The sequence below is a fragment of the Corvus brachyrhynchos genome, unplaced genomic scaffold (genome assembly GCF_000691975.1).
Source record: "Corvus brachyrhynchos isolate BGI_N302 unplaced genomic scaffold, ASM69197v1 scaffold136, whole genome shotgun sequence".
Classification (NCBI taxonomy): domain Eukaryota; kingdom Metazoa; phylum Chordata; class Aves; order Passeriformes; family Corvidae; genus Corvus; species Corvus brachyrhynchos.
The window spans coordinates 1871143-1897693 of record NW_008239080.1 but is presented as its reverse complement, the minus strand read 5'-3'; the positions used below and the strand labels follow the sequence as shown (position 1 = coordinate 1897693).

General features: G+C 39.4%; 1 protein-coding gene and 1 long non-coding RNA gene across 2 annotated transcripts in view; both read left to right on the top strand.

The window, feature by feature from the left end:
* The window catches only part of ADGRB3 (adhesion G protein-coupled receptor B3), a 449879-nt gene extending 442474 nt beyond the window's left edge, over window positions 1-7405 (top strand). Inside the window, exons 30-31 of the mRNA XM_008637622.2 lie at window positions 4541-4645; window positions 6582-7405. Coding sequence (XP_008635844.1) covers window positions 4541-4645; window positions 6582-6770 — 294 coding nt within the window. The 3' untranslated portion in view covers window positions 6771-7405. The remainder of the gene's footprint in view (window positions 1-4540; window positions 4646-6581) is intronic.
* Window positions 7406-16413: 9008 nt separating this feature from the next.
* On the top strand, window positions 16414-23320 carry LOC108447938. Its single transcript, XR_001863658.1, has 2 exons — window positions 16414-17122; window positions 18891-23320. It is a non-coding gene; the product is annotated as an uncharacterized LOC108447938 (long non-coding RNA).
* The last annotated feature ends 3231 nt before the right edge of the window (window positions 23321-26551 follow it).

Genomic DNA, 26551 nt, shown 5'->3' with positions numbered 1-26551 from the left:
CAGGAAGTATTTCTGCTGCATAATATACTGTCCACAGATTTTGTAAAACACTGACTAATCTAGTTGAACTTTGAAGTTTGCTAAATGAACAGTCAACATGAAACAACTTTACATCTCTTTTCTTGCTATTAATAAAGATAAGTTTGGACTCATTCATGCAGTTTGATGTCCAAAACATGAGCAAAATTATTGGTCTGGACATTTTGGATCCTTGCTGCCACAGGCTGTGCTAACCCCAGCTAAGTGCCCTCCAATTGCTGTCATTTTTTCTCTAGAGCTGGACAGGTAGCTTTTTTATTGAGTCTCAGCACTAACAGTTAGCTGTCAGATCAAATAAAATTCATTCTAATTATGTTGAACAGAAATACAGATGCTGTAGAAATTCCCAGGAGGGCTTTATAATAGGTGTATGCTGGCAATTACAAAACATACGAGAGAGCTAAACAGTACTATTGGCATGCGTTTTAGGACTCAAGATCACAATTACCTTTAAATTCCATGAGAGAGTCTGACTTTTGGATTTCCCCACTAACCCCACTCTCTCATTTCTATAAGCCATTCATTGGATCTACTCTGTTAACAACGTTTATGCCAAATAATTCAGAGAAGTGCCTTATTACCCTGATCCCCAGGATTCAAGTCATCTCTAGCTCTGAGGGAGAGCAGGGATACACAGGACAAGTGTGAATACCAGACTGTCTTCTTTCCTTTCCACAGATCAGTAGACTTTTACCAACAAAAATGCTAAATTGACCACTGATTGCTGGAGCTGCATTCTTTCAGAATTTCATCTGCCATAGCTATTTATTATAATACCATTATAACTCACAAAAGTTTAAAATCATTCTCTTACTAACCTGAAGACATCTCTTGAAAGCAAAGGTAAAAAAAAAAATATGCCTGCAGGGAAAAATTCTTTCCTGTTCCCAAGTTTGGCGACTGATCATACCTATAACATCTTGAAAACACAGCATGTTTCCATTAGAGGACTGAGAAGGCATTCCCCATCTGTTCTTTTAACTTAGCTGCTTTGTACAATATTTGAGAGAGAACATTTTTAACTGTGACAATGTAGAAAATCTCCAAGGCAAATTAAATGACCTTGTAGTGATGATGATGATGATGATGATGATGATGATGATGATGATGATGATGATATTGTTATTTATAAGACTGACTACAAATCATAGAATCACAAAATAGCCTAGGTTGAAAGGGGCCTTAGAGGTCATCAAGAGCCAAGCCCCAGCAACTGGCAGGAACACCTTCCACTGGACCAGGTTGAGCCTCATCCAACCTGGCCTTTAACACTTCCAGGAATGGGGCATCCACAACTTCTCTGGTCTGTTCCAGTGTCTCATCACCCTCATCATAGAAGTTTTTTTCTATATCTAATCTAAACCCACCCTGTTTCAGCTTAAAGACACCACCACTTGTCCTATCACTATATGTTATTGTAAAAAGTCCTTCTCCAGCTTTCTTGTAGGCCCCCTTAGGTACTGCAAGGCTGCTGTAAGATCTTCCTGAAGCCTTTTCATCTCCAGGCTGAACAGCCCCAACTCTCTCAGTCTGAATTCATAGGAGAGGTCCTTCAGCCTGCTGATCACCTTTGTCACCCTCCACTACACTCACTCCAACAGGTCTATATCGATCTTATGTTGGGAACCCCAAAGCTGAATACAGTAGTCCAGGTGGGGTGTCATGAAATATTCATGAGTATATTTGTCTTGAATTAGAGTTCAGCTAAAGCCCTATCATAAATAAAAAAGGAAACTGGATACAGAGTTATGTTTGAAGTTCTCCCCATCTTGATGACAGCCATCCACACTCTGAATCCTTTTCTGTGAGTAGGTGATCATCAGAGTAAGGTGTAGTCTTTTCAAAACACACTCTCTATCTGACTTAAGAGGGGGGGTAGAAATGTGGAAGGGGGGTCGATTCAGCTTGACCCCCTTTAGGGTATGGGGCACAGGAGTAATGGAACCTGCAGGAGACACCACAAGAAGATGTGTGTCTGGAGCCTGGTGGGTGACTGGTGCTTCTGGCAGGGATGCCACATCAATGGGCAACTGCGCAGTTGCACCTAAAGAAAGAAGGGCAGCACAAGTTCAGTTTCCATCCTTTTCAGATCCTGATGCTACCACAGTCATTCTAGTATTAGTTGTCAAGATCTCCAGCTTTGTATTGTTAAAAGTTATTAATTTCTAATATTAATAATGGGGTGTTGTCCACATTGCCCATTTAATAGAGAAAACAGAATAACACCCTACAATACTTTGTAGGTTTTTTTCTCGTAAAAGAGAAAGAGTTACCCAACAGAGCATATTTTCTAGAAAGAAGATAAGATGGTGCTTTCTAACCAGGAATTTAAAAGAAGTCTAGAACTTGAGAGTTAAAGTTGGAAATTTAAGTTACTGCACCTTCAGTTCAGATTGTTCTTTATAAGCAATAGGGAGGGGGTGGGTGTCAGTGGGTAGGAATTATGGAATGGAAGCTAGGAAAACACAAAGTAACCAAAAGATCCATAGGTACATGTTCATACCAGTCATGCTGCTATTAAGAATAAAATGTAAAGACTTTTTTTTCTGGCTGACTTCCCAGTGCAAGTGTTTTATTTCTCCTCCCACCTGCTTCTCCTCAGGAATAATGTAATGAACTGAGTAAGACATTTGCATTATTCATATTTGCTATTTAATCACATCTTGGGTACACGATTAAGGAAAATATATCAGAAAGTAGCATTCTCTATATTCCCAGCCTTCTACTAAAAAGTTTCCAAATGGAGATACTTGTTTCATAGCCTCATGCTATTTCCTGCTCTTTAGAGCTAGTGTTTTAACCCACCAAAAATGTTTTATTCCCATGACCATGTCTCCTTATTTCAGACAATAATAATCTTTGAAGTAGAACCTTTCTTTTTTATATTTATATATATGAAAATTGCCATATACTCCTGTCTACCATCGCAGTAATATCTTAAAAGAATCCCTAGGAAGACACTTAAGTGAAACTCCCCTCACAAATTTAGATCAGCTATGGCTAGTTAAATTACCTTTTGTGAGGAGTTTATTACCAAATACTGCAAAAGGTTTTCCCTTATTCACCCCACAACTCAAGTTAATAGATCTTTAATTGCTCATGTCCCATCTCTCTCTGGTGAAACGTTGCCAAACTCCTTTTCTCAGAAGGGAACAAGTTCTCAAGATACTGTGTGGCTGTATTAAGACTAATATGGTTATTACAGCATGGCAGTAGAAATGCCTGACCAAAAGAGCAGCCACGTTTCATGAAATCTCTAAAGACATAATGCAAACGAAAGATAAAGATGGCATTGTTAAAGGAATATTGAGAGTCAGGTATTGCCAGTCTGTTTTAAAAGGTATTAACCTAGGCTTGGCAGGAGTGTTACCACACATGTAAGTTTGCAGGGTTTCACTCACAACTCCAGGGAAAATCAGGCTTGACAATTAGTAGACTTGCACAAAGACCTGTGTCCTGCACCTCTTCTATCAGCATTCCTGGCTGCTGCCCTGGCTGTAATTCAAGTTCAAGCAGTTACAAAAGCTTAAGAAAAAGCCAAGCCCATCCCCTGTTGGACTGAGGTGAAGCATCTTCAGACCCTCCCACCCCCAGACCATCCAGACCACAGAACTAAGAGACTGGTCAAACAGTAAGCAGCCTTCAGCTTTGCTCCAGAGGCTGCTCTGAATCCATAACTGAGCATGAATTCCTTTGAAAACAGCTCTGATAGGCATAGTTTACAATCTAGGCTTGAAAACAGGCTTCACTCTCCAAGTAGCTGCCCAGGCAGATAAATAGCTGAGGCCATGAGAATTGTGGGGGCTCTTTGGGGTCTTCCCCTCTTCCACAGGAGTGCCATATAATTAGTTTCTGTGGAAGAGTGCCCTTGGCATGGGCTAGAAGGAGGGTGGTTTCCAATTTATTTGTACATGAAATAAGAACGCAAGTAAAATTGAAAAAATGTGCTTCTTTTCCTAATATGAATGCAGTTCAATATGAATGCATTTTATGATTTGAATGACAAGAAGATGTCTAAGTAAAAAGACATAGCATTTGGGGATTTTCCATTTTGAGCCAAGATTTCCGAGTTCAGCATTCTCATAAAAATTATTCCAACAGGGACCATTACAAAGTGCTGTTGCTTTCCTGTAGAAATTAAAATATAAGCATCCATGCTGAAAAGAGAAATTCTAGAAAATATTCTTGATGTGCAAGAGAAATACTCTTCTGAGAAATTGCCATTACTTTCAGGATACTTCCAAGCTAGCATAAAACCAGTGGTCCCTTATTTCAGCAACTCGATAAATGTAGAGTTAAAACAGTCTCTTGTACACAGGAGGATCATTAAACGCACCAGAGAGAAGGGCCAGGGCAATTCACTTCCATTGGTCAAATCTATAGGGAAAAGATGGCCCTGCCAAATTCAATTTACTTTATTATGTTGGAAAAACGAATGCTTCTCTTAAAAAAAAAACCCAGACGCAATTATAAATATAAGCAAGTATATTCCGTTTTGCAGAAGGTCATGCATACAAGAAAGAGGCATATGGAATTGTTTCAAGAGTTAAATCAGAAATTTCAGACTCTGGACAGATTTCGGGATGTACCAAAATCAGGCAGTATGGTAAGTGTCCTTCTATTATATTTAAAATATGGTGGATCCTAAACAACAAGGAAACAAGAGCCCTTTGACTTCAGTACATTTCCCAAGAAGACCTCACCTTTAGGTACCTCAGAAATGAGAACAAAAGCTATTTTCAGTAATCCAACCTATGATGAGACTCATTACGTTCCACAATTAGACCATAACTAACTCACTAACATCATTGTAGATGACAAGTAATTGAACTGTAGGGAACGCATTTCAAATCTGTATGTGCCTACTGTGTCTAAGGGGCTTTATATAGAGAAAGCAGCTCACTGATATAATTTGACCAATAGGGCTTTTCCTCTAGCTAGGCAAGGGATAATAAATTAGATACTTACAAACAAGTCCAGATAGATTTACCTATATATGCAATGGTCCAGAAAGCACATGAAATCTCTGTAATGCCATGTCTTTTCCATAATAGGTTTATAAATATTTACCATGGGAAAAGCAAAAATTAAATCATCCTGAGTTGAGGCTGCTATCATCATGATTCAAATTTTTCCACACACACTCATATGCACATGCATAACACCCTGACTACATCTGATGATGAGAGCAAGGAAATAGTTGATTCTGCCTAATTAAAACAGCTAATTTAGTCTGACATATTTTTTATCGGTAATATTTTGATTATAAATAATTTTATATAATTTTATAATGTGAAAATTGTATATTAAATGGAATTGAGCTAGAATCATTGTATTGTATAACTTTTTCAGAAGAGCTGCTCTCAGACATGAAGAAGAGGTATTAAGCAGATGTGAGGCCAATGGATTTACATCATTTACATCATCTTAATCCAGCAGAAATTTAGCCCTGATTCTTTGATGAACCTTTATCTGTGATATGTGTTATTTTGTATCAAGTTCTCACTCACTCCCCCTTTTGAGATCAGCTGACATGTAAAGTTTTCATTTGTCTCCCTACTTGAGATTTGCTATTCACATAAAGCTTGAATTAATTCAAAATCTCAAAGGGAATCTCAGTGGAAGAGTTGTGTTTACTCTGTTTCACGTCGGTGCTGTGCTTTTGAAAGCTCTGCTAATAAAAGCTGCCTAGAGGAATGGTCTGTTTGTGAGACAGTCAGAGAGTGATCCAGGTACCTAAATATAGGCATCTCAGGCTATTTTAAACAGAGGTCTTGGTTTACAGCACAGTATAGGCAGTGATGATACAGGACTCAAAGAAGATCTGCACCTCTCATGAAAGATAGTTGGAGATCAACCAGAAAGTCTAAAAGCCTCTTAGATGGTGCAAAAATATTGGATTTTAGCAACTAAATCCCACCCATCATGCCACAGCAGAAATCTCTAATTAAATTGGTCCATAAAGTCTTTACCTTATAAAACCTAGCATTAAAAAAAAAAATCATTCAGTAGAAAATAACCACCTTTCAGTCTGTTAATCCTAATATACATGAGCTCATCAGCCTGTAAGGCAAGGTGGCTCTCACAGCATTTTCAAGGTTTCTGTCGTTCTGCCGTGCACCTGCCGCAATTCAAAATCCAGCTGGCAGTCTCTATTTTAAATCACTCCATATTTCAGGCAACAAACTCTTCTCAGTTACCTTCCTTTCTCTTCTCCCTCTTTTCTACACTCTTCTCCCACTTTTCTCCCACTGTTAGAAAGATGTCTATTGGTACTGGATCTCTCAACCCATTCCTCACGTATATTGGTTCTGTGAAAGAAAGGGCTTCGCTGGCAGCTCAGGTGAGGAGCCTGCCAAAGTGTTGATTGCTCACAAAGAAAGAGTCTCAGCGGTGCCGAGCACCCACCATCCTGGCTCCCTGCAAAGCCATTTCCCCTCTCCAGCTTCTGTGTCTCGTGAGAGCACGTCAGCAATCAGCCTTATAAATGGAAACTGCTTTATTTCATCTTTGATTTTAATTCTTCTTTCTTTGGTCTTCAGGAGAACTCAGGACCGAGCAAGGCTCCATGGGACAGTTTCAAAACCACAGGTGACTACCAACACTATACAACGATAAATGTATTAGACACAGAGGCAAAAGATGCTTTAGAACTCAGACCAGCAGAATGGGAGAAGTGTCTGAACTTGCCTTTAGACGTGCAAGAAGGTGACTTTCAAACAGAAGTTTAACAAAAGCAAACTGAACAAAACAGAAACAAAGTAAAAATAATTCATTGCACTGACAGTAAAAAGACTTCAGGAATCCTGACGATCCTGACACTCCTGTCTGAACATTGCAACTCCTTTATGTCAGGCTCTTCCTGTGCCAAATGTCAGTGGTTTTTTCGTACAGTATATTCCCACTAGTGTGGCTAGTGGAGAACCAGGTGTACAATTCTTACCATCGTGTGTTGTAAGTACCCGTGGAATGGATTTGTAAGGTAATCTTTATAGATAAACCTCAAGCAACGATTCATGTTGTAACAGCTTCATTTGGTTTAGTTTTCAAAAAACTTCACCATGAAGCACAATGTATATATTTATGCAGTTTTTAAAGTTTATAACAGTCTGTTTGGCCATTACTACACTTTTTACTTTATAATATAAAAGCAAAGTTTTTGTCATTAAATGAATGTCTGTTGAGCTACATTCTTCATTGCTTTAAATGCAATAAAGTAATAATCTCACTTTTATATGAATAATATATTTCACATCTTTATTATTGCAGTTTTCTCTGGAAAGCTCAGAATAGCTTTCTCTGCTGCAGCTGTGTATAAAATATTTAAAATGTTGTATGGTGTAAATAAACCTTTGTCTACATATCAGTTTCCTAGTGCATTTTATTCCATATTGTTTCTCTTATATTTGAATATTTATAAAATTTTCTTTAAAAGCACAAATATTGAATAGGTATTTGCAGTTTTAATAGCATGTTGTATGTAGCTTCTGCAAGAAGTTTCTAAATCATATTAGTAGGCTTGTAGCCATTCTGCATTTTCTTAGGTATTCTTTTCTGACAGTGTACCATATAAATTGGACTTGTCAGAATTATATTACAATTGTTCTGTTTTATAAGAATTTTTATCTTGTTGTAGAAAGACAAATAATAGAAAATAAGTTAAGTTTCAATGCACAGCACCCAAAGAAAACACTTAGAATCATTATGTCTTGTGCATGGTCTTGTTGCTGTATAACAAAAAATAATCTCAAGATTAAAAAAATCCTGAGTATTTTAGATTAAAAAAAAAACCAAAACAATGAACCAAATCCCAAAAAAATTAGTCAGTTTCATTATAAATCAAGAAAAGAGTATGATTTGTATTGAAAATACAGTTAAACAATTAGGAAAAGGAAGATTAAATCTCCTTTTCCATGCACAGAATCAAAACCAGATCTTCAAGACTCTCATCTACAGCATAGCTGTAGGGGACATAGATGAAGGATATCTCAAATCTTCAGAAGTCATAGTTCTAGAAAAAAGTTTCAAAAACTATTTTGGTTCCTGCTTTACAAAACTGAATATGGTGCAGCCTACTAGCTGGAGAAATCTTAGAGAAGAAGAAAACATGACCACCAATCTGCCTAGGAAGAAAAAAGACAAGAATAGAGGCTTGCCAGTGCAAACTTAACCCAGAGCGTTGGAAGAGGAAGATCAGCATCCATCTGTTAAGAGAAAAGTAGTTAGGATCAACCTTAGGACCAACCTTCAGGAAAGTGTTTCAGTTTGACAATCTTTTCTCCAGGCCATAAGGTATTTAAGTCACAAGAAGGAGCCTGACTTTGCCCGCTTTGAGTGAGCACCTCATGCTGAGTGCCGACTTCTCTAATCTAATGCCTCAGGGTTTAAATCTTTAAACAAGTGAAAAATAATGAGTCACCAGCCTGGTACCAAGTCCAATAACTGACTTAGGTGCCTAGAGGTTAGATGGTGAAGTACTATCACTCTCAGTAAGTTTGCAGACAACGCTAAATTGTGCAGGAATGTCAATCTGCTGGAGGGCACAAAGGCTCTGCAGAGGGATCTGGACAGGCTGGATCAATGGGCTGAGGCCAACTGTGTGAAGTTCAACAAGGACAAGTGCTGCATCCTGCACTTGGATTACAACAATGCCCTGCAGCGCTACAGGCTGGGGTCAGAGTGGCTGGAAAACTGCCCAGCAGAAAGGGACTTGGGGGTACTGGTTGACAGCAGCTGAACATGAGCCAGCTGTGCCCAGGTGGCCCAGAAGGCCAATGGCACCTGGCCTGTATCAGCAATAGTGTGGCCAGCAGGATGACAGCAGTGATTGTCCCCCTGTACTGGTGAGGCTGCCCCTTGAGTCCTGTGTCCAGTTCTGGGCCTCTCAATTTAGGAAGGATGTTGAGGTGCTGGATCATGTCCAGAGAAGGGCATCAAGGCTGGCAAAGGGTCTGGAACACAAGTCCTGTGAGGAGCATCTGAGGGAGCTGGGAGTGTTTAGCCTGGAGAAAAGGAGGCTCAGGGGAGACCTTATCACTCTCTACAATGGCCTGAAAGGACGTTGCAGCCAGGTGGGGGTCAGGCAACCAGCAACAAGATGAGGAAGTGGCCTCCCTTGCGTCAGGAGAGGTTTAGGTTGGACATCAAGAATTTCTTCACAGAAAAGGTGATTAAACATTGGACTGAGCTGCCCATGGAAGTAGTGGAAGTGTTCAAGGAACAACTGGATGTGGCACTCAGTGCTGTGGTTTGATTGGGAAGGTGGTGTTCAGTCAAAGGTTGGACTTGATGATCTTGGAGGTCTTTTCCAGCATTAATGTATCTATGATTCTATCATTCTATACTATGATACATCAATCAAACAGAACTGGCCCCTTTTCAAGAGACTGGTGCAGAAGGAGGCAGATGGCATGGCTGGCTATGCAGCCTACTAACTTTTCAGATCAGATAGTGCACCAAAACCTCTCACTACATACAACAGAAACTGCACATTTTTTAAGGATTTCGTTCCATATGGTAAGAAGTCTCAGAGCGTTTTACCAAATTTCTAATTTTTGAGCCCAAATCAGGAAGCTTAGACCCTTGAATCCAGATATAAGCCTTAGCATCCTCCTTGACTGATCTAAACATAATACAAACCTTGAACACCTTGGTATTTCAATAACTGTAATGCAGAAATTATTTTTATAAGCTTTATATCACCTAACTCCTGTTCGGTGGCGGTCTAGTTACAACTGTAGAAAGCTTAGGGTAGGCTGCAAACTTACCCAGGAAACATGATAAATCAGTTTACACTCAATACGCTGCTGACCCAGTTGTGCTGTTATTAATAACCCAGTGGATTCAGGTTTAGCATTAGCCTGGGTGTTTATGTATCACACGGCAGTCACAGATGTGCTTTCAGTGTCTGAGCAGCAACATTCAGTGCCTCTTTATTTAGTGTTTGTGCTGCTCTGAGCAGAAAATCCTAGGCATTTTTATTTTCTTACCTATTTCATATTTAGAAATTAGAAGCAGGCTGAAATCCAGTATATTTGCCTACTGGTTTGACTACTTCCTATTAAAACAGAGTTTGTTTACCATAAGCAAGATGCCACTCATTCTTGCAGTTTCTGCTCAATGCCTCTGAAATGATGAATGTCAGACTGAGTCCAGCAGGAGAGTACAAACTTTTATGCACTGGCTTAAATGTTGATAAAGCACTGAGTAATGTTTGGCATTATATTATATGCAAATAAAAATTAAATCAGGACTCCCTAAATTATACTAGACAGATATGGCAGGGGACCCTGCATTTGCCTGCCAGCTAGTGCCACTCTGCACAGCCTGGCAACATCAGCTGGGCTCCAGCTGCAGCTACAGAAAGGTTCAGGTTTTGAGGGTGGTTCAGGTGTTTGAGGGCTCAGCCAGTGTTGCTGTCACCAGAACTAGAGGAGACAGAGGCAGCTGAGCTCAGCCCAGAGTATACCCAGAAGTTTACCCACTCAAAATACACATTCCCTAGATGTATATACAAAAGGCAAAAATCTTTTTTATTAAAGGCTTCATTTTCTCAACAGTTTAAATACATATTAGCAGTTGCATAAAACCATGTATAGTTCCTCTGTCTTTTTCTTACATGCATATTCAGGGAAAGATTTTTTTTTCTGGCAAATTAATGCTAAACAAAATATGGCCTGGACTTTTCAGTGTAGGGGAGCAGTGCACACAGGAAATCTAGACAAGCAGCCAGAGATAACTCAGACAGTAGTTCAAGATGTCTGTGATTTCAGATCTAAGACTGTGTAAAGGGGTTTGGTGTTGATAGCAAAATTATTTGCTACATGGACCTTTGCCAAAGTGATGTTATTTAACCCAGAAACTTGGAGGTAAACTATGAATTATTCACTATTAAACTTCAGCTCATACTCAAATATCTCTTGGAAATAGGAAGGGAGGAGAGTGTGAGTGATGCTACAAGGGATGAGAGGTAGGATAGCAGTGCTGCCATTCTGATGCACCTTTGGAGTACCATTGGTCTGATGGTGGTATATATGTAATGCTAATGACTCTTAATGATAAAGATTTAGGACAAAAGACACAATGAGCTAGAGGTCTTTTCCATTTAATTGACTACTGGGTCTGAATTTCTTCTCAGTCAATGAATCGGTGCTCTTGGAAGTGTTGTCCTGACACTCCTTTGAGATCATCATTTGTTTCCATGATGATAAGACATATATAATCTAATATTGTTTTACACAGGATTAAACTGGGATAATCTCTTTTAAAAACAAAAAAAACAAACAATGAAACAAAAACCATCCAAGCCCCAAGCTGCATCAGGAGAAATTCTCTCTAATGTTTTGTCCCTGTTTCCCATAGTTGCTAGGCAGTGCTGTACTTAGAGAGCAGATTTAACAAAAGGTCTCCTTCCCACTTGGAAGCAGGCATCCATCACAGCATCACGAGTACGCTTTCCATTGGGTTATACAAGGGGATGCAGAAATCTCTGTTGGCAATCAGCAGATAGCAGACTCAGTTCCTCAGGCATTGGCTTGAGGCTGTGCTGCATTTCTGGATAAGCCACCAGAAGCAGTTTGTATGAGCAAACTTTATTTCCCTCTCTCAAAAAAGTATCATAGGGCTCACTTGTGCAATCAAACCGCTTCCCATGTGCTGAGGGAAGAATCCAGAGAGGTACCCAGCTGAATATGTGCTTGGGGAGCTGTGATTCATTTCTAGCCAGGTCTCAAACAGTGCAATGCTGTAATCTTTTCTACTTACTTTTTTAGTAACATCTGTCTTTGCAAGGAAAGCAAGAGTGGCCTCACTAAGAAAAATTGTATTACTGGTAAGATAGGCGTGACTACCAACCCTAGCACTCCCACCAAAGCGTTCTGTCCATTAATTACAATTGTAAGATAAAGTAAGAGCCATTTATCTGGTTTTGACAAAATTGCCTCTTGAGCTGCATAGGACCATCCTGTGGCACTAAGTTCTCAAATTAACTATGCTACAGTACTGATCCTCTTGTTTGTTCTTCACTAATGTAATTTTATACCTCATTACTTCTTGTGAGGAACAGTTAATAACTTAAATCAATTCACCTTCCTCCCTCGACTATACAGGTTACTGCTATCAGCCCCAGAGTTACCTCTTTTTTCAGGATTACAAACTGTTCCGGTTTGGCCAAATTCAGAAATATATATCCTCTGAGAGAACCACCCCTCCCCCCACCAGGTTCGGGAAAAAATAAATTTTCCTCGAAGGAAAGTGAAGAAGATAAAACTATTTATTTAACAAACACACAGGAAAGGAAAATAATGTTAGATGGTAAAATCTTTCACTGTAGAGGAAAAACCTGGGAAAGTGTTCGAGTCCTCCCTTTGGTCTCCTCAGAGCTGGGGCTTGGCCCAGAGCCAGGCCCTCTGTGCCCGATGGAAAGTCCTCCCGATGTGCTCTGATGTTACAGCAATCAAGCAGTCCAGTAGAAAAGGGAGAAAATCTGAAATTCCAGAGAAGGAGAAGTTCAACTCTCAGCCTCTCTCCGGAGAACAAGAAACTGGAAAAACTGGCCAAAAGCTGACTGGAAAAGCCGCAAGCCGGGTGCTTCCTCGCTCCCATGCCCCAGCTGGGGAAAAAAAACCTGCTATCTTTATGTGACCTAGAACAAGCTGCAAACTGCTTTGAGAAAGTTTTGCTCAGTTTTTTTCTTCCCCCTCTCAGGCTCAGTTTAGAGGCATAGAAAGGCCCAAAAATTAATTTCTGGGCATAGGCAGCGATATGGGATACACAGCATAAGGTCACGCCAAGACACAAACCCATGTTCAGTTAGTTTCCATGTAGAAGTCTTTCCCTGATTTCTGCTATTCCTGTGCCCTTTACAGCTTTTTCAAGTCTGCTAAGTTCTTAAATGAGTTCAGTAAATCCATAACTCATTAGATTATTCTGTTTGTTTCATGTAGAAAAGGAAAAACTCGATGAGGAAGCTTCTAAAATTCCTTTTTATTCAGTAGGAGAAAAAGAAAACTCAGAAATAAGCTTTGACTTTTTAATCTAACCATTTAATGGAAAAGGCATCACCATCTCTTTGAGCAAGAAATGGGCACCAGCAGCTTCTCTTATGTAATTCTCTTGAAGAGTACACTGAAATTTTTCTTTTCTGCTTCTCCTTCTCCCTGGTGATGTGAATGCCAACTTTCTTTCTTAAGTTGCACTGTTGCACCAAGACTGACAGGGAGCTCTCTACAGCCTACTGACTAAGTTTTACACTCTGAAAGTGTGTAAAACTTACATGAATCCTTTCAGATGGAGTAGTAGCTGTTTCCTACACCCTGAAGTGTGATGAATTCTGAGCTTTTATTTAAATGTTTGTAAACCTCTTTCCTCTAGCTGTGTGTCCAGAGTGATGCCTGTCATTTCCTGACTCTCTTCTTGAAAACCTAGAATGGGCATCTAAGACAGGAAAGGGCTTTGGGATCTGCTGCTCATGTCTGCTCATCCCTGAGACTATGAGTTAAGCTCCTCAGTAGAGGTGGGATTTAAGAAATGGCTCTAGTCTCAGTGTTTTCTTGTTGATTATCCTGGGCAGCTATTGGGAAGCCCAGCTGGAGATGTCTACTTTGTATGCACTGTATCAGCAGATAATGTGCCTTGTTCAACACATGGAGGCAAGCATAGGAAATAGGCACCTAAAGAACACCTTCATAACACAATGCTGACTATCAAAAAATCCAAGTCCTTTTGTGGATCAAATCCTTAAGAATTGAAATACTTTTAAAAATCTGGTTCTCAGAATCCAGTTTTAAGAAGAGCAAAATCTAGTGTTTATTTCCCATTATCAGTTCAATGATTTATCGGATTATATCCCTAAATTATTGATTCAGGAAATTGCAAAAGGTGATGTCTGAAGGACCTCATAGTATAAAAAAAGAAACTGGAATTGATTAGTATGTATGTTCAATTTTTTATTTGGTGTCTTCTTGGACCCAACCACTTTATTTCCTGCTCTTCTCAAGAACTGTGTATTAGGAGAAGATTTTCAGAGCTCTTTTTAGTAATTAGGTTCCTAAATCAAGCAAGAATTATCTATGGTTTGTAAAGACAGATAGGTAGAATTCTTTCCATCTAATTTAGAATTCTAACCAAAATATTGTCCTGTCAATATTTCAAGCATAGAATTCTGCAGGGCAATCTAACTCTGCCTGTCATAGCTGTCCAGGTTATTTTTGCAACCTAAAGGAAAAGGGAAGCACCTCTGAAGCCCAGCTAGACCCAGCCAGTTCTCTAAGTCTAAACAGATTGATTGCACAAAGAATTTTAAAGCCTCATGAGGGCAATAAAATTATTCTAAATTAAGCACCAGATTTAGTAGGATTTAGACCTCAACTTGTGAGCTGAAGTCTAAACTCCCATTATAATCACTGAAGAACAGGTCAATACAGTCAATGGAGTTTGAAAGCCAATTCAACTTTCCCTTTACTAGAAGAAGGATGCAGTTAATATGAGATGGCTCACATTTTGTGAAACGTTTACATGGGGACTGCACACTGACTTCACACCACGTCTAAAATTATACTAGTCATTTCTGTTTTAACATGGGGATCCTGCTCCAGGGGAAGATTTTCTGAGATGCTCCAGGATATCCTGCCTCCATCTTTCACTCCAGAGAGGCATGGGATTATGGGTTCTCTGTCAGTTTTGCCAACTTCTTGAGAATGTCAGAGCTGCTCACACTATCACACCGTGCCCCAATTTAATCAGAATGTGCCTTGCCTGCCCCTCTTTTGAACATTTATGTCAGTTCAAGGAGAGGATTCACTTTCCTTATAATTTTATTGCTACACCTCTAAATCCTGTATGTGCATTATCCAGATTCTCATCCTCCTGAGAGGTAAAGGACCACAACCCAGGACAACTTAAGCTGCCAAGTATAAGTAGACTGTGAAAAAGCACATTCTGGAAGATTAAATATGGGTCAGACAGGCATGACAGAGTTATAGAGCCTGGAAAATTGCACTGTTATGCTTTGAGCTGATGTTAGATTTCAGCCACAAATGGTCTGATAGAACATGAATGCTTGCCTGGCACTACAGTCTTGATTTTTCACTCCATGAGAATTTCCCAGCTATTGGGCAACAGTCAAGCCCCTTTTTTTTTTTTTTTTTTTTTTTTTTTGGATTCTAGCCCTCCAGTGCTTTCATTTCTGTTTACATAAAGGCCAGACTTGAGAAGATGACAAGTGTGTTTAACAGGGGTACTGTGCGATGCCTTCCTAAAACTTAGAAGGTGGTGGTTCAAACCTTTCTCAGATGAGTAGGATGGGGAAGCTTTCCAGCTTCCTCTTGCTGTCTTCTGACCAGCAGATAATTATGCAAAGACAATCTGCCCCTCAGAGCACATAAAGCCAGTCATATTAGTGGGTAGACTCAGGCCATGCCATCTGAGAAGAAATTACACATTATAATTGCCACAAAAACATGAGGATGGTTTCTCAATGGCTCCCTTAACAAACTAATTTAAAACCAACCAGTTCTCAAGGGAGATTACACAGAAGTAGAAAGGATAATCTCTTGCACCGTAAAAAACCCTCCACTTATCATTCCATGAGAAAGGAGGGAATATTGTTTTGTATTACAGTCCAACCCTAATCTGTGCCAGAAATGGTGGCTTTCAGGTTCTATATGCAAAACTGTGCAAAAAAAATTTTCATTCTCTCTCAACTAAGAAAATAAGATAATATTATAAACTTTTAGAACACCAATGCTTAATTCTTGGTCTGAAATAGCTGTATATAATTTCATCACACATGATTTCAAAAAAATGTTCAAAATCATCTGTCTCAGCACCATGTTATAACATGATGGCTATCTTTTGGGGGCTGTGCTGGTTTTGGCTGGGGTAGAGTTAATTTTCTTCACAGTGGCTGGCATGAGGTTGTGTTTTGGATTTGTGCTGAACACAGGGTTGATAATATAGAGATGTTTTTGTTATTGCTGAGCAGAGCTTACACAGAGCCAAGGCCTTCTCTGCTTTTTGTATGGCCACACTGGTGAGGAAGTTGGGGCTGCATGAGAGGTTGGGAGGGGACAAAGCCAGGACTGGTGACCCAAACTGACCAAAGGGATATTCCAAACCATGTGCTCCCTACTGAGCACATCATGCTCAGTACATAAAGTGGGTGGAAGAAGGAGTAAGGGGGGAAGTTTGGAGTGATGGTGTTTGTCTTCCCAAGTCACTGTTACCTGTGATGGGGCCCTGCTCTCCTGGAGAGGGCTGAACACCTGCTTGCCCATGGGAAGCACTGAATTAATTCCTTGTTTTGCTTTACTTGTGTGCAAGGCTTTTGCTTTCCCTGTTAAATTGTCTTTATCTCAAGCCATGATTTTTGTAGCTTTTACCCTTCCAATTCTCTCCCTGATCCTACTGGTGGGGGAGTGAGTGAGCAGCTGTGCAGTGCTCGGCAGCTGGCTAGTGTTAAACCACAACAGGGACAATTATCCAGGCAATTAAAAGGTATTATAACATTTCCATATATTCAAAGTGTAAGAAACTAATTTTGACCTAAAAATTTTATTTTTTGAGAAAGGTCCTTACAAAGATGTGTATTGAATTAAAAGAAGATTTTAAGTAGTTTTTTTCTTTACTTTACAATGGTCACTTAACACCCCATGCTCCTCTAAAACTGTGATGGCAGTAAAGAAATTGATTAATTTTGGTAATGGAAAGCAAGATCATTCTTTTCCCAGCAATCAATGCTTGCATAACAAGAGGTCCCCTATTTTAATACAGAAACCTCTTAGAGGATGGCAGCCTTCAAAGTATTCATTAGAACTTCTTAAGAACTCAATGCAAAAAGTCTCCAAAAGTTAGAAAGAAAACATCCTTTATTCCTCTTGTTTGTAATGGGTTCCCAAGACAGGGTCCAGTTTTTGCATCAAAATAGGAGGGCGAAACCTCTGTTAGACAGCCTCTTTTTCCATTTTCAGTCCACCTGAAATCACCAAGTACTGGAGAGCTTTGGAAACTTCAATGATCTGAAGACACCACGGAGTTCACTACAGCTATGGAAATCAATAGCACATTTTGTATGGGTTTTTAGCCGGTAAGTACTTGACTACAAAACCCTGCGTTCTCAGGTCATTTTTCATGGCTTTACCATTTTGAAATTTTGCCTTCAGAACAATTTCTTCCAATCTTGGCCAGCTCTGTGGCATTGTATCAGCAAGCAAAGAATTAAGTAGACAACTTTGTGGAGAGGGGTAGTTTTCTAAAGCTAGTGCTTAAAGAATTTTTTTTTCTCAAGATATGTTGTCTGATTTTGAATAATTTGGAATAAAAGGCATCAACAAAAGGCTTCTTACTGAAAAAAAATAAACAAAAAAAGCCCAGGATACTGGTGTACGTCTCTCTGCACAGTGCTTTTGGCCCATCCCTCCTACCTCTCTGCATGGCAGTCCTGTTGGACATACCAACTGGTTGCCTCAGCTTGATGTCATCTGCCAGCCTGGTAAGAATGCATTACCTTGCACCATTGACAGAGGTTAAATTGGACAGATCTCAAAAGAGACCCCTGCAGTGCTACATTTATAATCTGTCTCTAAACCCACAAACTCTCTGAGTTTACTTTTTTTACCCCCCTGGGTTTTCCATCCACCTACTGCCATCCTCTTGGCATCTTAAGTTGGGTACAGTTATAGAATCATAGAATTTCCTGGTCTGGAAGGGCCCATAAGATCATCTAGTTCCAGCACCCCTGCCTTGAGAAGTGTTACCTTCCACTGGACCAGGTTGCTCAAATCTAATCACTACCAAAAATAAGACCAAAATTATCAGCTCCTACAACTGTCATATCTTCAAACCATTTCACTTCTCCAAGGATGGATCTCCTGAGATAATATTTGCAATTTAACAGGCTGCAGCTTACACACTGCTTGAAGACCTCTTCCACTGCACAGGTAGAAATATTGAGCAAGTGAGATTATTTGAGGAAACCTGTCTGATTGCAAATAGGTATTTCAGGTAACTAAATAGTTGCTGCCATACCAGCTGCTGTATCAGGAAATGCTTGTCAGCTTGTATCCACATTCAACTTTATCACATAGACCAAAGGTAACAGGACGTATTTATCTCTCTTTAATCACTGTGTTTTGACTACTTGTGACCTGTACTGTGACTTAGATATTGATTCTAGTCTTTTTTAGGGTAAATATTGATACAGTTATAACTTTCATCGAATTTCCAGATTGCCTTTCCACCCAAGATAGATGACTGGGTTTAACAGTCATTACATAGTTGACTAAGAGAGATATATTTTTTATATTTTTGAAAGTGAATAATTAATGTATTCTCCATTCTTCCAAAACATCTCTTTCAAAGAAATGCTAACCATTTATTAAAAGATAATGATAAAAAACCTGTATGAATAATACTTCAGGATGGTAATATATTCATTTTCAAATATGAGTGATGAATATTTTTGAATCTTATTTTTACACAATAACTGTGTTATACCATATTGTTATTAGCTCTTAGATTACTGTGGGAAATGCCAAGGCTGGGCAGGGAAAGTTTTGCTCAAGGTCCCCAGACCCTGTTCCAGGATGGAGCAGGTGTGCACTTCAGGTGATGCTCTGTCCACCACTCCCATCAAACCTCTGTAGGTCTTAAGCATAGGAACATGCTGGCTGCTCAACCTTCCTTTCTCTTGTCTGACAGCAGAGGACAGCACACAGTATGTTTTTGTATCCCAGCAGGTTGCCAGGCCCAAGCAGTGAAGGGAAGGCAAGGCAGTAGCTGTGTAATACGGGAGGGATGGCCCAGCAGTAACAGACTTGTCAGTCACCAGGAGGTTGCTTGTTCGTTTTTTCCAGAAACCGATTCTTTCTCCCAGCTCCTGAGAAGCTGTACACTGCCACCCTCCCATACTGAAACTCCACTAGGAATGCAGCCAGATGTGTGCTCAGGAGGAACTTGTCAACATGTCCTTCACTGCCTGTGCTGCAGTTCTTTCACCACCAGCTATAAATTCCTGCCCTTAGTTTGGAGACAGGCCTTACTCCATCTCCTTCTTCTGCTGGCCCATGTAGAAGTGAGGCAATTAGCAACACTGTAACTCCCTTTGATGAGAGAAAAGAAGAGAAAAAATCCCAGCACCAGCATATCCTGCCATTGTGCACTCTCATTCTTCTGACCCTGAGGGGAGATGACCAGATACCCTTGCTGCACTCCAGCACGAAGACCCGGTTACTACTAGTCCTTATTCTAAAGCATGAGAGAAGTGAAGGCTCTAATTCTCCATCCTTCTCTCAGGCCTAAAACTGCTGAGGGGTGCACATTACCCTCTGCCTGGCACCATTTGGGATGTGCAGCATACATCTGGGACGTGCAGAAGCAAATTGATGATTCTACCTCTGCCACTGACCTTTCTGCCATACCTTCTTGACAGCAGTACTGATTGTGTAGATGGAAGAAGGATGGGAAAACAAAGTGGACTGTCTCAGCCATTTAATGGAAAAAGGGAGTCAAATATCCCATCCTTCTTTTTGAAGAATTAAGAATGATGGAATCACTAAGAACTTTGTTGTGGACTCTTATTTGCTGGCCTGCTGCCTGAAGAAAAGTATTTAAAAGATTGAGAGGTCTACAAGAGAAAAAGGAGATTCTAGAATAGATTGAGGATGGCAGGACTTAAGTAAAGCTGTTTAAATTGCATTTTTGTCTCAAAAGCCTCTCCAAAAAACCTTTAGCAGCTCAGGTTATCAAAGGAATTTCACAGTGATCAGAAACCAAATTATTATAATTCACTGACTTCCTGGTTCAAGAAGTGACTGTTGCAAAGTTTACTAGCATTTCAAAGGGATGCCTCATCTCAGCAGCTGCTTTTCGTGTCCCAGATGTCTATCTGCCCTCTCTGTGAACTGACACACAGTGGTGTGCTAGTTAGTTCCACTTCTACATCAAAGCTCATAAAATGAACCCCCTGTTCTCTCCAGGATGTGAATGTTTATGAAACGCCAGTCAGCAACCTTGACTGCAACCAGCAGCACCTATTTTTGAAGCCAGCAGGCTTTTTAGCTTCATGCTACACAACAACAGCATCAGAGTCAAATATCATGAAGACTGAATTAACCTGGATGAGAAAAAGAAGCCAGAGAGTTCTTCTTGCCAGGGAATGCTTCAGCTTTATTGCAGCCACACTGTCATCTGTGTCACCATAGATGGGCACAAACAAGAAAAATGTATGCCCTACTGCCTAAGGCGTTCTGAACAGGCAGGAAGGCTGGTGAAGAATTTGTTTTGGTGACAGCTGGAGAGGCCTAGAGGGCTGTCAGCTCAAATACAGTCAGATTGAGAATTAATTCCCACATGCAAGATGCAGGTATTGGCATCAAAATTTGGAACCCACTCAATCAGGGGAGCAGCAGTGTCTGCTCTGGTCAGCAGGGGATGTGTCATTTGCTGTGGTACTCTCTGAAATATACAGGTTCAGGGATTTCACTTCGACAGAGTATTCTTGGAGATGCATAAGATGACTGTTTCAAGTTCCTGAGTACTGGAAAATCCTTCTCTTTTACAGGAGAGCCATAAAAATTTTGCTCCAAAAAAAGAGAAAGTTTGCAAATGAAATTGCTTGAACTGCAGGTAGATCACCTTATTTTGAGAGATAAACAAATTAGGATGGGTTTTGTTCTTTGTTATAACACATAAATCTGGAATAAATCCATAGGTGTCATCAGAGCTGTCTCCTATTCATACCAGTGTAAGCAAAGCAAGAAAAATCTAGTTAGCTCTTTTCCCATGCTAGTGTAAACAGAGATTTGTATATTTGATGTGTATGTAAAGTGATTAAATTTATTCTATCAATCTCTTTATGTATATAGTGCTCTCACATAAGTCAGGAAAACACATCTAAACATTTGTTTTCTTTTTACCTGTTTTATAAGAAGCCTCTGGCAAGGACAGCCCATTGGCAAGAGGCAGAAGTTGAAATCCAGCTATCATTATTGATGTGCCAAATACCATATGAAACTTTCCAGAAACATTGAGAATTTCAGTTTTGTTTGGAACTTTTCTAAAAGCTTCCCTTTCAGGCAACATAAAAAAATAATTGTATTACCTGCAGTTAGGGCTCTGACAATTTTAACAACTAGTCATTAGGTTTTCATAATTGCAGCGTTTCCTAGATACGTTATGTCACAGATACACATCTGTGTAATCTTTTATTGTATTCATTCAGTCTGTCTTCAAAACCCAGAAGTGGAAAAATAGCACCTCCTGCCTAGCAAAGCTATTGCTTTAAGTGTCAAGCATTAGGCTTTTCAAGACCTGTGAACCTGCAGTAAGTACGAACAATGTTATGTGGAGAGTCTGATTCTGAATGCAGTCCCTCAGCCCTCAACTGGTCAGACTTTCAAGAGCAGAGCAAAGGCAGACAAAACCCAGCTTTTCACTTGAACTTCATGTTTGAGACATCTTTCTTTGAATCAAACTTGCTATATGCCAGATTTGGATGATTTCAGTTCAAACTGAGGTACTCCTTGAGAGGCCGGATCAGTGCATGTGTAATCTGAAAAGTTTGAAGGGATTATATAATGGACTCCTCCTGTTCTGCAGAAGAATCACAGAGCAGAAGTTAACCCAACAAGCCTCCAGCACACTGATACTGCAGATTTGAGATGTTCTGAGGAGGGGAAAATTTCACCAGTATCCTCTTCCTTGCTTCATATTAATTTTGGCAGATTCTTTCATTTCCTAGGGCAAGTCTGACCAGCTTGAAACTAAGCCATCCTAACAGATTGATACAAACATGAGGACAGGAGACAATGAACAATAGGTGTGTGAAATGTACTAAGCTATGAAATGATTCTCTGCCTAGAGATTCCATAACTCTTAAAGTTACGGTAAGTGCTCAGGAATTGAAGTAAACTTTAAAAAAATTAAAATAAAAAATTAAAAATAGAATAAAACAAAGAAAATTAACTTCCACAGCTGCTGGAGGCTTTCCCTGACCTTTACATGTATTTGTGAGCGTATGTCTTTGCAGAAAGACATTAGGGAAGATACTAAAATGTGCTTTCCTACCTCTGCCTTATCTGACAACAATTTCATTATTTTCTTCATTATTCCATACCCTCATGAGTAAAGAACAGATGCTGGTTTTCAATGGCTAAGAAATGCATCACTTTTCATCTGTAAAATCAAAATTCAAGTTTGTCCTTACTAAGTGAGTTGGTCTTTTGAAAGAAATTCATTAGTGCATGACCAACAGAATTAAAAAAAGAAATGCATCTGTGCAGGAACAATATTGCTCCACAAATAACTCCAGAAAGTCAGATTCCTGTACACTGTCACTGGGGCTCTTCATTTGGCTCTTCACCAAATCAAGATATAAAAAAGAGCATCAGGCATCCCACAACCAGCTACTCCTAGACTGCTGCAAGCAAAACTGTGAACACCAGGCGAGACACAATCCTCACTGCTGCCATGCAAGATACTACTTCTGAAATTCTCCTGCATTTTTCTTTGCCATACCAGTAAATCGTCAGGATGTTTTTAACGATAAACACATCTATTCTGCCTCTAAAAATCACAGTTTTTCACTCCTGCAGAAATTTAAATATATATTTAAATTTCACTTAAATATATGCAAAATAAAATATTTACTTTCAACATCATTCTCAAAAGGTATTTTTGGTTTGTCTATTTGGCTTTGGATGTTGTTGTGGTTTTTTTTCAATAAAAGTGGACCTAGGTAAAATTGAAGACTTCAAGAAATCTGAATCATATAATGAAAACAATTTACCATTCTGCCTGGAGAGAGAGGTTTTCAGTCAGTGTGTTCTTCCTGCAATGACTTATGGATTAGAAGCATAGCGGTTCTTAAGAAAAACAAAACAGAAAAAAAATATAAGTGAAGATGAATATAATAAGGTGTAGGCTGAGAATAGCACATACAGACAAGAAAACAAATTAGTGGTTCTGCCAGGGAGACTCAACTGAAAATAAAAAGAGAGTGTTCCTGGGCCAGGCACTCTGCAAAGTAACATGATAAAAGTTATAGTAGAGGAGGTACACAACAGAGCAAGACGTGGATGCAAAAATAATAGAGAGGTGAGGTAGAAGTACAGACACTGTCAGTCACAGATAAGGCTGAAAAGGACTAGGATACAGCAAAACTGAAAATGCCTGCTTGGTTCCAATGGTTCCTGTTGCAACTCATACCTGAAATGTCCATGACATGTATTTCTGCACAACTTAAAATTATTAAAAGCAGATGATACTCAAATCAGTATGAATTTTTTAAAAAATACTTCATTAAAAGAAAAAAAAATAATAAAATAAAATAAAATGTAATATAAATGCATTACATAAATCACAAAACTTGCTATGAAATTACATGACTGCTAATTGGGAAAGAGACAACCTAATGTTTGCACTGAGGAATCCACGGCCTGTAGCTCAAAATCTCAGGGTACAGAGGAACTGTCTGGTCATTCAGCATTCAATTACTATAAATGTATGCACTGCCTGCAGCTTGAGAACATACAGAAATATCTTCCTCCTTCTAACGCTACACTGGACACTTACCTTGGTTAAGCTAATATGGAGAGGGTACCCACGTTGACCATGCTTACCACATCCTGCGGGCCTGCTGTTATACTGTGAGTTCATACTATGTTCAGTTGTGCCCTGCATAAAGGCTTTAAAACCTTCAAATGGACAAGAGAAGACCTTGGTTCCTATAATCACTGCAGGCTTATCTGCTCACTCCTGGTAATTGTGAGTAGACTCTTTAGCAACAAGTAGTCATGTTCTTTTAAATATCCAGCCTTTGTTTCAGGTGATGCTCAGGCACAAGTCATCTGCAGCAACAGTGGCCTGTCCCCCACAGCTGAGTAAAGTAACTCACATTCTGCTGGGTTGAAATTACTTGCTGCCATGCAAATAAGGCAACTGGAAGCCAAACAGAGAGCAAAAAAATGCTTGAAGTGAGATTTTGCAAATACATGTAAAGTCACTTCCTTCAGCCTCTCATACCAAAAGCAGTCCTGTTTGCTGAGGGCTGTTCTTGACCTACCTCCCAAACTTAGAACAATAGGAATATATTGTCATGAGGCCACAGAAATACTGGTCTAGTTCAAAACTTTCAGAAGTAAGTGTGTAGTAGTCATGGGGGTAAAGATAATGAAAGATAAGAAAGGTTATGAAGATAAGAAAAGTCATTAACAACCTTGAAGAACATTGCTATCACCCTCTGGACCTCAGAGCTGTGAATAATCTGTGTGGAGTGTGCACATTAATTGCAGATATAGTGGGAATGACTTGCCTGACAATTACTGTTATGCAGCATCCATCTTGAACCAGAGGGCACCAAAACAGGCACTTGAAACTCAGCACAATACAGCAGAATTCAATGCAATATAATAATTAGTACCTTTCAGCAAAAGAGCTTCCCAAGCTCCCTTAGAGCTAATACTCATGACACATGAATTCTTGTTGAATTGACTTACTTTGGATGACCCAGACTATCTTCCAGTGCCAAGGGGTTTAGAAGGCTTAGCCTGATGTTCATCTATCTGAAAGATATTTTTCAGTCCCATTTTCTCCAGGTCCAAGCCTGCAGCAAAAGACATGTTTAGTAAGCTTAAAGCAAGACAATACTGCTTAACAAATCTGCTGGGGCTGTTTTTTTTAACAGCACTCACTTTAGATGGATGTGCTGAATCTACACACAATTTGTGGGTGATGTGATTTCTGACAGCTGTAACTATTAGTGACCTTGAATGCTTTGGGAACAGAATTCAGGGTAACAGGTTGATAGTATAGAATACAACGTTTTAAAAATGTGACTGTACTTACTGCTGAGTTGTGCACATGAAGGAAGTAATCTATGTGAAATTAAGGAAAAGAAACCCCGACCTTTAGTGTAATGACTGTTTATGTACACAGAGCAGACAAAAAGGCATCATTTCAAATTAACTTTATTTTCAACAAATTTTCCACATCCCACAAGGGAAAGAAGGCTGACTCCTTGAGTACAGATCCATCATTTAATCATATTCCAAGTCTGTTTCCCATGTGCTTGCTTTTACTCATCTGAGAGCAAAAAATTAGAAGACTGTATTTTGAAAACCTTTGCAAAGGTGAGGTGAGAGGGGGCACAAAGGTGAAAAGCATGCTCTCCCATGATAGAGCAGTTCATAGAGCAGGTTACATTTGGAGGAGATGGTTTATAAGGGAAACTGTATTCCATCTCCTCAGCAGTGGTGAAATGCATCTGAAATAATTTCTAGTGCCTAGTTTTGGTCCCCCACAGTTCAAGAGGGATGTGGAGAAAGTAGAGAGGGTCTCTAAGGCATTCAGAGGTCTAGGAGAAATTCGAGAAGGCCTCCAAACATTCAGAGTTCTAGGGAACATGATCTATCTCTGTGAAAGAAGATGATCTCCACAAATCCTTTCCTACCTACATTCCTACCAACCTCGCACAAGTATAATCTGCGATGCTTCTGAATTGTGAGAGATTCTTGGGAAAATTGTGGAGGTGTAGGACAGAGGAGATTGTTTCATTTTTTTGACAGGTAAACAAGGGTTTATAAACATGACAGTGTGATAAATGTTGGACAGAATCAAAAGATGCTTCAGAAGATGTTTGGGATTAAACCTGTAACCCCTAGGTGTTTTAAAAAAGGGTAAAAAGGAATTCCGTAAAGTCAAAACTCAAACATATATTATGAGTAAGAATAATACAAAGGTATCAGCAGAAAGCTGGAAATCATCTCAGAAAAATCAAAACATACTCCAAGAAAGTCAAAGAAACAGAGAAGTTCATTACAAAGAGGTACAAAAAATAGCAGTGTTCTGTAAATATGAAAGTTAACGAAGAGCTGAATTTGGAAATGGAAAGAAGCAGTAGTAGAAAGAGTGACTTCTTCACAATGTTCATCTTTGAATTTCTTTGTAATGGAATCCTTGACCAAAATTCAAATAGGTAATGAAAATGCTCTTTGTTTCACACAGGTTTGAAGATTCTGCTGTTTTAGTCAAAATGTTAAATCAAACCTTTCTGGGTGAAAGTAGAAGTGTCTCTGGCCATTTATGCAATATTTTTCTGAAAACTAGTTTTAAAGCCAAAGTTGCAATTATACTATGTTTTAATGTGCCTGTCTACTTCTGGGTTAAACAAAGGACCAAGGGATGATGAGATACCACACCTGAACAAAGCACTATGATTTCCACTACATTCCCCTGAGCTTTTAAATCTTTTTAGAAATGATAGAAGACAACTGCAATTCATAAAGGGAGATAGGTCATACTACAGAATGATTTGCTGCAGTATGATAAAAAACTTATAAATGCATTTATAAGACACAGGAGCTTTTGACAACACCTGATACCTTAACTGTTGTGGTAGATAAAGAACATATATTTTACAATATTTAAGGAGACAAGAGAATCCATCGATTGGCATTTCCAATTTATACCTGAGGTCAGTAACATTCAGAAAACGCTTCAATTTTTCCCAAATCAGAGA